The sequence below is a fragment of the Sarcophilus harrisii genome, chromosome 1 (genome assembly GCF_902635505.1).
Source record: "Sarcophilus harrisii chromosome 1, mSarHar1.11, whole genome shotgun sequence".
In the NCBI taxonomy this organism is placed as follows: domain Eukaryota; kingdom Metazoa; phylum Chordata; class Mammalia; order Dasyuromorphia; family Dasyuridae; genus Sarcophilus; species Sarcophilus harrisii.
Window position 1 is genome coordinate 55,016,528 of NC_045426.1, and position 14,096 is coordinate 55,030,623.

Genomic DNA, 14,096 nt, shown 5'->3' on the forward strand with positions numbered 1-14,096 from the left:
CCCAATCAGCCAAATGAAAAATAGTATTAATAATAATAATAATTGCTAAGCTTTATGTTGTACTTAAAATGTTAGCAAAAAAAATTGTATACGTAGTTTTGCCAACCTTTTCTTAATATATGTGTGTATATTAATGTACCCTTAGTACAATTTATCTTATAATATAATTAATAATCTATATGTCTGTCTCTCTATATTCTATATATCTATATAATATCTCATTTAATTCTCAAGAGAGTCCTGTGAAATAGGTGGCATTATTACCCCATTTTACAAATAAACAAACTGAGGTTGAGAAAATTTAAATGATTTGCTCAGGATCACACGACTAACACTGAGGCAAGATTCAGACACAGGTCTTCTTGCCTCTAGCCCCTAAACACTGGGTAATATCACCTTCCAACCCACCACACAGAGTAGGTATGAAGATTGATTAAGATAATGGATGGTCACGTGAAGACTATTAGCATCACTGTCAGGCCTCAAAATGGCCAGGTAGGAAGTGATTGAAGCGAGCAACGCAGTTTCCTTGCAGGAAGCTCCTGCCATCTGTGGATTCATTCGTTCTAGTAACTTTTTATGGCACCCATATATTTTGGTGTCATAAAATATAGTTTCTGGCTGTTTAATTTCCCTCATGTATGTGGATTATCTTTTTTAAAAAAAGCATTGCCAGAGACACAAGCTGTTGTCTCCCACAGCAAAATATTGTCCCTTGGAATCTCCAGCGGGAAGAACGTTTGTGTCTACTGGCTGAGGTCCACGGTGCTCACACCTGCCATCTGTCTATTCCCCAACCCTCCAATTCTGACATCTTTTAGGGGTGGGATGGGGGAGGAAAAGAAGCTCTTGTTTGGCCATTTCAGTACTTATTTTTCTCAATTCAGGGACTGACTTTAAAAAACAAACAAACAAACAAAAAAATTTTGCTATTTAATGAAATGGGTATTCCAGAAAGAGTCAAAGATACAGAACAAGGTACGACCTTAGAGATCATCTAGTCCAACCCTGTCATTTTTCAGATAAGGAAACTGAGGCACAGGGGCATCAAGGACTTCCTAGAGATCACACAGATAATAAGTAGATAAGGTGACTTGTGAACTCAAATCTTTTTGGCTCCCAAGACCAGTGCCCTATTCATTACGGCATGATCTTGTCCCAGAATGGCCTTCATCTACTCTGAAGATTGAAACTTCCTTTTCCAATCAGTTATTACTCATTTTCTTCAAGCCCTGAAAGGCCTTAAGTGGGGCCTGGCATAACCTTCAAGGGAGTTTCTCTTCCACAGAAAGAATTTCTCCCTTCCTCCCCCAACGAAGAGAGGGGGAGAACAGAGTAGAAAGGCTTCCTAATTATAAATCATACTTCCTAATTTAAGTGCATTTGTATTCATGCCAAATATTTCTTTAAGAGAAGTCGACAGCTGTAATTTCTGTCATGCATGCTCTTTCCGTTTATCATGTTGAAAGGGCATTTTAACGGGTTTCCCCACCACACTTAGGTGTTGGCTGGTTTAAGTTTCAATCTAAACAGATGCGTAAACAAGGGGGGTAGGAAGGAAGAGGACAGGATCCCTGCAGACAGGGATGGATCCAGGACTTCTGTTCTCCTGGGGCTTGGATTGCGGGGGAGAGGGTAGGAGTGAGAATAAATTTTCATAGCTTGAAGAATCAGTGCTTTAAAATTGCCTGAAAGGATGAATAAACTTCTTTTCTCCTACTCTAACAGGCCCTAGACCACATTTCACTTCACTTCAAGCCATCTCCCAGGAAGCTTGGGTCTGCCTCCCCAGGATGTCTTGCTTGTCTACCCCGATGTTGCTGCTCCCCTCCCAACTCCCTCTCCTGCCTTTCCCCTACCATATAGAGAATAAACCCATCTCCAATCTCAGAAGAGTTGGTACTCTACCCTAAGGCTGAATTGTCCCAATCCATTGACAGAAGTACTGAAAACTTATTTAACCTGCTGTCCAGCTAGGCAAGGATTGTGTTTCATATACCAACCAGCTATCCAACAGGGAACTAGGGCCTACTTATCCCAAGATATCTACATATCTTGCCATCTATTCTCCTTTCCCATCAAATTGAGGTGTTAGAGTAGATAGAGTGCTGGAACTGGCATTAGAAAGATCTAAATTCAAATCTAGCCTCAAATTTTTAATAGCATTATGACCTGGGCAAGTCACTGCCTCAGTTTCCTTGACTGTAAAATGGGGATACTAATGGGATTTATTTCCCAAGGGTTGTTGTGAAATAATAATTGTGAGATGCTTACCACAAAGCCTGGGACTTAGTAGGTACTCTATAAAAATTTGTTCCTATCCCCTCTCTAGACTTTAGCTTCTTATGCTTGCTCTAAGAACAGTACTCTGATCAATATTACCATCACTATCAGACAATAGACAGTTCTTTGGCTCCATTCACCTCACCATTCCTGTGATCTCCGAGAAAATAGCTTCCTACCTTGTTTCCACTTCAATCTTTGTAATCTCTCAGTTAGAATGAAGGCAAGGACTATCTCAGTTTCATGTTCATATCTCTGGTACCTAGCCTAAGGCCTGGATCACAGTAAGTATAGAATAAATGCTCATTCATCAATTCATTCACACTTATCAATCCAAAGAAAACTGCACCAGAATCAGTCTAGTTTTCTTACTGCAGATTCTGTGCAGTCTTTTAAAAAAGGGTGGGGAGTGGAGAAGAATGCTCAAACCCAAGGCAATTCAGTTCACCAAATTAAGAGCCTACTGTGTACAATGCCATTGGAGCCAAAAAAGAAAAATTCCGTAGTCCCTGCCTTCAAGGAGTTTACAATAGCAGCCTATATATATGTGTGTGTGTGTGTGTGTGTGTGTGTGTGTGTGAATATATATATATATATATATATATATATACACACATATACATATACACATATATGTTTTGACAAATATTTATGAAATGCATATTTTGTGCAAAACACTGTATCAAATATAACTGAGACACATTACTTGACTTCCAGGGGTTTACAGTCTGAAGTTAAACTTGAACTATGTCATTTAAAATATAATAAATTCCAAGAAGGATAAGAGATTACAATAGGGAAGGAGGTCTTTAGCTCTTCAGGAGTGTCAGATCTCTTCACTGCTCCTCCTCCTTTCTTTGTAATGATTTAATGTATTAATCATATATTTCAGATATACTATTGATGTTATCCCTCTCCCTGGTAGATTGCAAACTCTTTGAGGGAAGAGATTTTGTCTTCTCTAGACACTTTTGTCTTCCTCAGCCCCTAGGACAGGGCTCTGAAGACTATGACTCCTAATTATTTGTTGGAGTTGAGTTGAACTTTGAAGTACAGTGAAGAGCAGAATTGATCCTTTAAAATAAGTATCATTTGCCACCAGAGCATCTGGTAACTGAGCAATTTCCGCAGCTTGAAATTCAGGGTGTTGGACTAGATGTGTCCGAAGACTACGATGGTGTTACCAGGTTTGAAGGAAAAGTTGTGGCAGCACAAGCCCACAGAAGTTTTCTTTGGTGGACCTGCCACCATGACTGAGTTCTGTAAGATCCTGGAGACTCCTGGGGCAGTGAAAAGCCTGGCTTTTGTCTCCTTGGAGCCTGTCCAGGGAAGCCCCAGGCAGCCTTCCTCTGTTCACTTAGCACCTGCCATGCCTCTGGGTTTTTGTGACAGCCAGCCATAGAAGGTCTGGTTGCAGAAGCTCTTTTAGGGACACAGGGACTGGGAGGGGGGGAGGACATCCAAAAATAATTCTTACCACCCTCACCTTCCCCTCTCCCTAACTCCTTGGCATTCAAGAACTTCTCACGGTGCTCTTGGGAGCAAATATATAACTAGACAACCAAAAATACCCCACATCTACAGGGGCTGGGGGGAGGGGGAGGGGACAGCACAGGAATGTGAATTTTAATGTCCCAGAGCCTGCCTCTCCTGCAAGCCAAGAGGGACTGTTTGTCATTCACAACCAGCTGTTCCTTTTAATCATTCTCTTCTTCACTTTGGGGCCACTGGGGTCTTTCCCTCTCCCTGAAAGAGCTGGGGCTCAGAGCCTTTACTTATTTTAAAGAGCCAAGAAGTCCTTTGAAGGGGACATCCCCCATCCCTTATTTGAAAGTTAAAAACTTTGGTCAAGTTAGAATTACAGAACGGGAAGGGAACTTAAAGGTGACAAAATAACTCAATCTTTCACTTTATAGAGTATGAAACTGAGGCTCAGAAAGGGGGAGGGACTGGTCCAGTGCTGTACATCTTACAAATGGCGGAGCCCCACAAGAACTCAGGTTTCAGTCTCCCAATCTTGGATATCCCCAGAGTTTTAGTTTGAGCTGAACTAGAACTTTTGGGATACCCTTTATAAGAGCAGGCCATGAGGTTTGTTTTGTTCCACACATGATTTCACTTTTAATCAATCAACCAATTGACAACCATTTGTTAAGCTCTGGGTCCAGATACAGCTTCCTACAAATCCTTGCTGTTATCTTAGCAGATCAGCAAAGCTCAGTGTTATATTCAGGAAGTCAACAAACATTTACTAAGTCCTTCCTATGTGTCAGGCACTGTGTTTAGTGCTGGACATATAAAGAAGGCAAAAGACACTCCCTCCTCTCAAAGAACTTACATTCTAGTGGTGAAGACAGCATAAAAGCATCTCTCTCTCTCTCTCTCTCTCTCTCTCTCTCTCTCTCTCTCTCTCTCTCTCTCCCCACACACACACACACACACACACACACACACAAATACATATATATGCTATATACAGAACAGAGGACTGTAATCCCAGAAGGAGGGTATTGGGTTGGGATGGGAAGTTCAGGAAATGCTACAAATGGTGGAACTTAAGCCGAGACTTTAAGGAAGCCTGAGAAACCATGGGCAACTTTCTGTTCTTCATTAGGGAACTACTGATAGATTTCTGAGGGTCGATGAATTTGGATGGAGGAAAATATTTTTCATAAAGAGAAATTTTTCCTCTTATTTAAAAACGTTATTCAAAGAAAAGGTCCCGTGTAGCAGACTGCGAAAAGGGGACCATGATGAAAAGAAAAGGTTTCAGAACTCTTCAGTTTCAGAAAAGGTGTCAATCTATATTGGTAAAAGAAGCTTCTTTACTCGAGTGTTTCCTAGAGCAATGAAACCGCCCGTGTCCCCAACCTCCTTATTTTCCTTCTCTGTCTCCCTACTAAAAATCTGCTTGTTCTATAATGCAGACAAGTAAGTGAGCTATCTAGGGTCTCTCAAAGACTTACACTTAGTAGGGGGATTTCTTAGCCTTAGCGAGCTGGTTGGACCCTGCCCACAAGAGGCTTCCTTTCGGGAAGGGAGCTTAGCGAGCTGGCCCTCTTCTTCAAGGGGTTTCCATTCGGGGTGAGGGAAGTAATAGACCTCCGTCTCGTGGAGGAGGCTCGCTCTTGCCCTCAAGGACCTTACATTCAAAGCTGGGAAGGGGGATGGGCAGGAGGCAGGGCGCAGTGAGAAAGGTCCGACCTTCATTCCTCCAAACCAAGGCCCCGGGACTTGGTCGCCTTTAAGGGACCGTGGGGCAGTGGGGCGGGGGCGCGGAGTCCCGGCTCTCCAAGCAGCCCAGAGAGAGGCGCGAGGCTGCCTGCCAGCCAGCGAGATTGCTGCTGTGAAGTGAGTGACTTGAGCCGCCAGGAGGGAGGGGAGGCGGGCAAAGAGAGAGGGAGGAGGGAGGCGGGCGGGCCAGGAGGGAGGGAAAGAGGGAGGGGAGAGCGAGCCGGAGAGAGGGAGAGAGCGGGCTCCGGCGCGGGGATTGCAATTAGCCGGATGCCTTGAGAGACAATAGCCGACATGCTTTGCGGCCTGAAAAAGGATTCACAGGCGGACCTGGGTGAGTGCTCCCGGGCGGACTCCCTGAGTCCTCCCGCCCTGCTCGCTGACTCTCCCGTTGGACTTGACTTTTCCTGTGGGTGGGATTTTCGCCCCGTTTGGACAGTTGTAACAAAGAGTCGCCCACTTGCTGTTTGACTTGAGGGACAGGGAAAGCAGAGATGCTTCAAGTGTGGGAGCCGGGACCCCAAGGAGTGGAAGAGCTTTATGTCTGCCCACTCAATGGAGCCCCGAGGGTTAGCCCGGGGAGGGGGGGGGCTGGAGGCTGCGGTGGCAGTGCACCCTGCCTGGCTCATCCCGTCCTGTGTCTCTGGGCCCTGGCATAGAGGGGGCTGGTTCTATCTCACGGTCCCTGGATGAGTGGGTGGGGACTGGGTCTGGTTCCAGCAGGGCAGCACCGGGAGAGTTTCGGCTGCCAGGGCGGAGAGACCTCGCTGGGTTATCCCAGTCTGCCCCAGCCCATTCCACCCCAAGTCCTGTCTCCCTGCCTTGTCTCAAGCCTAAGTCCCCCGGTGACGACCTGGGCTTCTTTGTGAATGGAACTAGTTCGAATTGGAGTTGGGAGGGAGCCAGGGAAAAGCCTAGAACTGGGGGGGGGGGGGGGGGGCAGGAGAAAGGAACAGGAGAGGGGGCTTTTCCCCGTGGAGGCAGAGCTCCGCATGGGAGAAATGCCGGCTCGGGAGGGAGAGGAATAACCTTTGCCGCAGCTCGCTTCTGATCCAGTTTCTTCTTCTCTGGACTGGGAGCTGAGCTTTGTGAATTAGGGGCTGGGGGACTGGGGAGGGAGAATGACGAGAACCCCGCAGATGGGATGTGAGAGAGGGGACCTAACCTGGAGAAGAGAATACTTGGGAGGGAAGTCACGACCACTGTCAAGGGCTCTTATGTACAAAAGAGTGCGGACTTACTCTGTGTGGTCCCAGAGGCCAGAGCTCGTACTGCCGGCGGGATGAGACGAGGAGGCGGAACCTGGCTTTGTAAAAGAAGGAACTTCCTAACAATGAGAGCTGTCCAACAATACCAAGGGCTGCCCGGATAGATAATGATCTCCCTGTCACGCTCAGTATCCAAGCCGAGACCGGATGACCACCTGTACGAGATGCAGAAGGGATTCCTACACTAGGTGTGGAAGGTTAGACCAGATGACTCTGAAGGTCCCTTGCAGCTCCGAGATTTTAAGATTCTCTGGTTTCCCTGCAGACTGCAGGGTAGCTAGGGAAGGACGCTAGACAGAAGCTAGCTTGCTTTCAACATCCTGCTTTCCGGGCCACACCCACTTAGAAGCTGAGCACTGAAGTCCCCGACTGTATGTTGAGGTTAGTGGCAGGATTATTTGAATGCCCAGATGCCGGGCTCGGACTAAATTGGGCTTTTTCCAGGAGCTGAGGCTGTGAGGACGGGGAGCTGGGGGCAGCTCTGGGTTAGATTGAGTAGAGCCGCTTTAGATTGGGATTAGAGCAGCCTTGCTTTAGCGCCTTCCCCTATGGGTCAAATCCCTTGTGCTCAAATGCCTAGAGAGCTGTCATCTCCCCAAAGATCTAAAGCATGGGGTTAGGTTTGTCCTCAGATGTGTCCAGTAGCATGGAGACTAGCCGGTAAGGGGGGGGAAGAGGAACACGATGATCCAAATGAGTGATGCCCTGAGAAGAATTCAATCTAATGATGTTATTGTTTCACCACTAACATCCTGGGGGGGGGGGGGGAGGGAGGGGAAAGTGACCCTCCATGGTCCAAAGGTATTATATTTAGAGTTTCTCAGTTTCACTTGTCTCTCACTTAAGGTGAGAGAAAGGAAACCTAGTCATCCATTCTGACACTCAAAGTTCTCTAGAATCTGGCCTAACTTTCCCAATCTAACCTCATTTCCCATCATTTGCCTACCCATACCTTGGCTCCAGTCAGGTGGTCCCCTCACTCCCTCAGATATCTCCTACATATCCCTGCCTCTGAATCTTTCCTCATGCTGTGACCTTTGTCCTCCTCTACAATGGCTGAAATCCTCTAATCCAGTTTCTCTAGCTAAATTCCTCTCTCTGTCTCTGTCTCTCCCCTCTTTCTCTCTTTCCCGCCTTTCCCCCTCTTCTTTTCTTCCTCTCTCCTCTTGGATCTCCTATTTGGATCACAAGTTTCAGAGAGTTGTCTGAGCCGGAGAGGTTGTTAGTTTCCTCTCATTACCCAGCTAATGAGTGTCAGAGGTAGGAGGAATCTGAACTGAGATCTTGCTGTCCAGCACCCTCATACTCCTGGTATCCTCACTACCTCATTGCTCTGTAATGTGTTGTGTGAGTCCTGTCTCCCCCAAACAGAATGGAAGACTCATTGAAAGAAAGGAATGTTATTTCTCTTTTTTCCACTATCCCCACACAGCAGATGCTCAAATTCTTGAAGAATGGGGAATCAGCTTCCTACAAACTGACTTCTGTTGATTTCTGCAGATGAGGCTCCCCTGCTGCAGAGGAGTTCATACCATTTGCATGTGACTTTGAGGGAGGAGTATAGAGAATTGTCCCACTTCCCCCTTTTTTTGAAAGGAGAAGGCTGCACCCTGGGAGTCAGAAAATCTAGGTTTGACGTAGGCCTGTGTGACCTGGGATGAGTTCTATTATTTATTTGTTTGCAAGTTTATTTATTTGTTTATTTATGCATTTATTCGTTCATTTATTTTTTTGGAAAGGCAATGACTTTGCCAGGATCACACACACTAACAAAAGTAAGTATTTGAGATGAAATTTGAACTTAGGTCTTCTGACTCCAGGGCTGGTGGTCTATATATTGCACCATCTAGCTGCCCCCCAAGTCCTTTTAACCTCTGATTTAATAAGATCATAACCTCTCCAGCAGTTCTATCTCTGTAAACTGGAAATGATAATGCCCTCTCAGAGAAGTTGTGATAATCTAAAGAGATGTAAGGAAGGCGTGTTGTAAAAGGAACGTAAACTGGCAGCTACCTATCTGTAAATATACCTCTGGCCGAAGCATCTATCCACCTGTCTCACTTCTTCAAGTGAGAAGAAGCACCTGTTGCCTCTTCTCACTTCCTTTCCTTAAAATTCTGACTTTGCCCACTCCCTCCCCCCATCTTCCTTCACTTCTCCGGAAATTCAGGATGTGGATTGTTTTGCCATTAGCAGAAGATTCAGGGCACTGAGGAATCTCCTTGTTCTCTAGCTCAGTTGGTGAAGGGGGAAAGAGAAGAGGGAATTCTGCTGAGTTGTTTACTTCAAAGATCTGGAATTTTGGTCTAAGGCTAACAAGGCTGAGCCTTGTTCACGGATCTATGGTCAAAATGGTCATCATCCTGTGGTCAGTCTGGGGATGAACCTCTCCAAAGGTAACTAGACAGAATCTATCATGAGACACATATTAGAGATGCAGAAGAACTGTACTATAAAAGGAGGAGGTTTTAACTCTCCTCCCCAGGGCTGAGAAAGGTTCCCTAAAAGGGTCCTCAGCACAAGCTTTTCATTTTATAGATGAATTCCAGAGGGACTATGGTTTGCCCAAGATTACTTGAGGTAGTAAGTACCAAAGGTGAGATTTGAAATTGACTCCAGAGCCTCTGCCTTCTTGACTGTACCCCATAGCCTGTCCATAATGTACCTAGTCATAGCCTACTTGGGCAGTGTGGTGAGCCTGTGGTTCTTTTCTCAGAATAATGTTCTTAAAGGCATAAAATAAAATATTTAGGATTACCAAGAAAAATCAACTATATTGAAGTATAGTTGTCAAAGTATTTTTAAAAATTAAACTCTCAGACCCCAGATTTAAGAATATTTCCTTTACTCCAACCTGCCCATCCTAACAGATAGATAAACTGAGTTCCAGAAGAGTGTGTGTCTAAGATCACACAGATAGAGAGTGGCAAATACAAAACTTAGTCCATCATAACACACTTTCACCCACTCCCAGCTTGATAGAAACTACCAGAGCTTGCACTTTATTGGCAGAGAGACACCCAAAGTCTTGTTATCTCATGATGAGGTGATTTCATGATGTCATTGGATGCTCACCACAGCACAGGGATGCTAGAGGGAGAAGGCTGAATTTGTTTTAGCTTCATTTTTCAGATGAAAGAATTAAGGTAGAGAGTAGCAAAGGTACCTGTGGGTCAGGCAGTTCAGTGAATTAGTACCACAGCTTCAGCCCAAATGACCACTAATCCAATGTCCTTTCCCCCAAACAATACTTTGAAACCTCCTGTTTTACTCTATTCTGTTGAAGATAAACTAGGATTAGATAGACTTAAAATTTTATTTTACCCAGAGGCATTTAGCTTCAGGTGTTTTTGTGAAATTACAAGACATGTTCTGATTTTTACTTTCTAGTAGTACATTTGCTCCAAGGATATTCAAGGACTGAGCCTAAAAGAGAATAGCAACACTGTCATTAGATCAAGATTTCATGAATTTAATTTTCAACAACTAACTTCAACAATTCAGCAAGAATTTATTGAGTGCCTACTGTATTCCAGGCTTTATGCTAGGAACTAGGGATACAAAAACAAAAACAAAAAAGGAACTAAGACACTGGACTGGTAGTCAGGGATATCTGAATTCAAATTTGCTCTCAAATGTTTATCTGGAGTGTATCTCTGGGCAAGTGACTTAAATTCTGTCAGTCTCAGTTTTCTCATAATAGGATCCTTGTCTGGATCAAATAAAATGATAAGTGTTGTTTTTTTTTTTTTTGGTTGCATGGCAAGTGGGTCAAGTGACTTGGCCAAGTTTTCATAGGTAGTCAGTGTTAAATGTATGAGAGATTTGAACTCAGGGCCTCCTGACTTTAGAGTCAGTGCTCTATTCCCTGCACCATATAATTGTAACCTTGAAGCACTTTATTATTATATTATGCTATATTATGTTATGTTATATTTTATTATCCCATATGACATGTATTAAGAAAAATGTTCCTGCTGTCATTGAACTTGCATTCTTTTTAGGGAAAACAATATGTACACCGACAAATAAATACCAAGAATATACTATATGTAACATAGATGAATAAAGAACTACTAGTTAGACTTAGATAATTGCAAAGACTGAACTTTGTCCCAAAGAACAGATGATGCAGCATATTGCCCCAGCCTTGGTAAAGAGGCAGAGGGCGACAATGCTGCATACACTGCCAGGTAGTGATCCATTTTGCTTCAGTTTTCCTTTGTTACAAAAGAGGGCTGAAGGTGAGGGATGGATTTTAAGGAAATTTCTATTGTATGAAGTATAAAAGTATCAATCATATTTTATGAGTAAGGATCCTCCATGTAAGGATAAAACACTGAAGTTCTTTTGAACAAGACTCTTGATCTTGAAGGGCGTCAGTTATGATTCTCAGTGTAGGTTCTCTTTATGCTGTGATCATGCAATAGTTTTTGATGATGAAAAGCAGTGACCAGTAGAAGACCAAGTAAACCAGCCCCACTTGGATTTTCAGGTGCAGAGTTACAAATGAGGCAATTCCCAGAAGGGGAAGAACAAACATTGTCATGGGTTTTTCTAATGATGCTTTAGTCACTCTATGAGTCAGATAAGCTAGGCAATATCTTGAATGGAAAGGATGGGGTTTTGGTGTTTCTGTGCTTGAGGATCCTTTATTACCATCTGAGTGGCCTTGGAATCCAAAGGCAGATGGATCTTCAACAGCATCATCTTTGGCTTTTTTATCCAACCCAAAGCTACTGGGTAGGGTGTTGAGTTTGTCCATGAAACCAGCTATCGTTAGAGATAACACAATGATGCAGAAAATTAGAAAAGAGAATATCAGAGCTGAAAAGGACCTTAAACATAGAATATCAGAGGTGGAAAGAACCTTAGAACCCAGGATGCCAGAACTGGAAGGGACCTTAGAACACAGAATGTAAAAGTTGGGGTGGACATTAGAACACAGGACATCAGAGCTAGAAGGGACCTTCAAGAAGTCAGAACCAGAAGAGACCTTAGAACCCAGGATGTCAGAACCAGAAGTTACTTTAGAACACAAGATGTCAGAGCTAGAAGGGACTTTAAACCATAGAATGCCAGAGCTGTGAGGGACTTTAGAAAACAAAATGGCAGAACAGAGAGGACGCTGCAATATAGTGTTATCTGTAGAATGCCTAATATCCAAGCTGGGAGGGCCCTTAGAATATCAAATGTAGCAGCTAAGAGGGCCCTGAGAATGTATAATGGAGATTTGGAGGGGATTTTGGAGACCATCTTCTCCAATCCCCTCATTTTACAAATGAATGAGGACCATGAAGCTAGAAGGTTGGTGGAACCCAACCAGAAACCTAAATTTCTTCCCTGCAGTGAGATTAGATTGGAGACACAGGATTTTCTTCTTCTCAGCTGTCAGGAGAAAGCTAGTATTTGACCAAGGGGAGGAAAGCAACCTGCCAAGCAGACAAACTGGACGGAGAAGTGTGAAAGAAAAACCAGCCTGGACTTAATATTGGAAGGGGCTCCCGACAATGTCAGGGGACAAGAAATCTGTGCTGAAATAGCAGCTTAGAAAGCTTTTGTAATTAAAACATTTTTGTTTACTCAAGACCTTTATTATATTTCTTCTAGAATAGCAATCATGCTCTGCCTGTACATGTGTGGGACACTTCAGAATTCTCATAGCCCTTTCCAGGCCATTTTCTCTTTTGATCCTCCTAACAACTCTGTTAGTCAAGGCAAGCATTATCCCTTCTCTATAGAGGAATTAACTGAGGATGATTATTAGCAAAGCTGGGAATTGGCCCTGGAATTTTGCCTTCTGATCTGCTGTTATTGCCATTGTATAACCTGTGTCTACTGTGTCCTCAACCCTGTGACAAGTGCAGGTTAATCAAGGGAGGTTGAAAGACAAGAGGAAAGAGAGAGTGATAAGAGTCCCTTCTTCTTCTATAATTCCTCCCCAGCGCATATAGTTTTAGCTAACATTTATTAAGTTTCTCCTCTGTGTAGGACACTGTACTAAATAAGCCCTGCGGATAAAAAAGTAAAAAAAGAAATGGTATGGCCTCTACCCCCAGGGGGCTAACAATCTAAATTTTAACATCTGTGTAACAAGTATACTGGACTTGGAATCACAGGAGTTGGGGTCAAACCCATCAATCCTTCTTTGTATCTTTGTGCCCATAAGCAAAAGACTTCATCTTTCTGGACCTTACTTTCTGCATCTGTTTTTTTAAAGGACCAGATTATTTCTAGCATCCCCCACAGCTCAAAAATCTATGATCCTGTAAGACTAAGTAAAAATACCAGACAGTGAAAGGTAAATGCCAAAGGAGGACTTTGGACAATGAGCAAGTGCAGTGGGAGTTCAGGGGAGGAAAAGATTCAAATAGATGAAATATTGTCAGTTAGTAATGCATTAGGATAAAAGGATTTGAAGTGTTTATAATAGAGGCTTTAGAGGTCATCTAGTCCACCCTGTGTGTGTTTGGGCCAATCACTTGACTTCCTTGGACCTCAGTTTCTTCAGTTGTAAAAAAAAAATGGCATTGGACTAAATATGTCTGGTTGACTTGATAGGATTGTCAGATTTGGAGGAAAAGTCAGATCTGGAAAAAGGCAAGGGTAGGTTCTTTCTGTGTGCCTGAGGGTGTTTCCACAGAGAAGGAAATTAGTCCTAGTGCTGGGAATTGACTTGCTTAAGGTCACACAGATCACAATCACAGCAACTCACATTTCCCAGATTTCTGTGATGCCTAAGGGTTTGGAGACCTGTGGGTAGAGAGTGAAAATGTTATGTTTGTTGTATAAATAAGAAAACAGATTAAGAGAGAGAAAATAACTCGGTCATCCATTTCTGGTACCCTCTCTGTGAAAGATATCCCATCTTCCAACTTTTGCAAAATCTTTTCTAAATGAATCATGATTTCCTGCATCACACTGTACAGCCAATGCTGTTAGTTTGGTAACTTCTGAGATGGGGGAGAGGCTGTTGTTGTTATTGTTGTTTTTTTTTCCTGAAATTTGAAAAGAACAAAATCTATATAGCCAAACTTAGTCTTGAGTCCTTCTTTTGTCCTGCTGGTTTTTAACTGCTTGCATTAGTTATTTCTTTCTGATATTCCATTCCGAGATTGGGGTCTTGCCCTTGGATTCTAGGCCACATATATGGGATTTTCATGCCTACTAGCTCTCCTTGATGCCATTTCCCTGAACCTATGCCTTAGGAAATGGAATTCTCTTCCCTAATACTCTTTTGTCTTTTAGAGGTTATAATATAGTAGGTGCTGAGAAGAAAAAAATTAGTTAAAACATTTTTCAGTGACCAGG

The 14,096-nt window shown here is 43.5% G+C and overlaps 1 protein-coding gene across 1 annotated transcript in view; it reads left to right on the top strand.

The window, feature by feature from the left end:
* The first annotated feature begins 5,811 nt into the window (after nucleotides 1–5,811).
* The window catches only part of GRIP2 (glutamate receptor interacting protein 2), a 165,374-nt gene continuing 157,089 nt past the window's right edge, over nucleotides 5,812–14,096 (top strand). Inside the window, exon 1 of the mRNA XM_031964425.1 lies at nucleotides 5,812–5,851. Coding sequence (XP_031820285.1) covers nucleotides 5,812–5,851 — 40 coding nt within the window. The remainder of the gene's footprint in view (nucleotides 5,852–14,096) is intronic.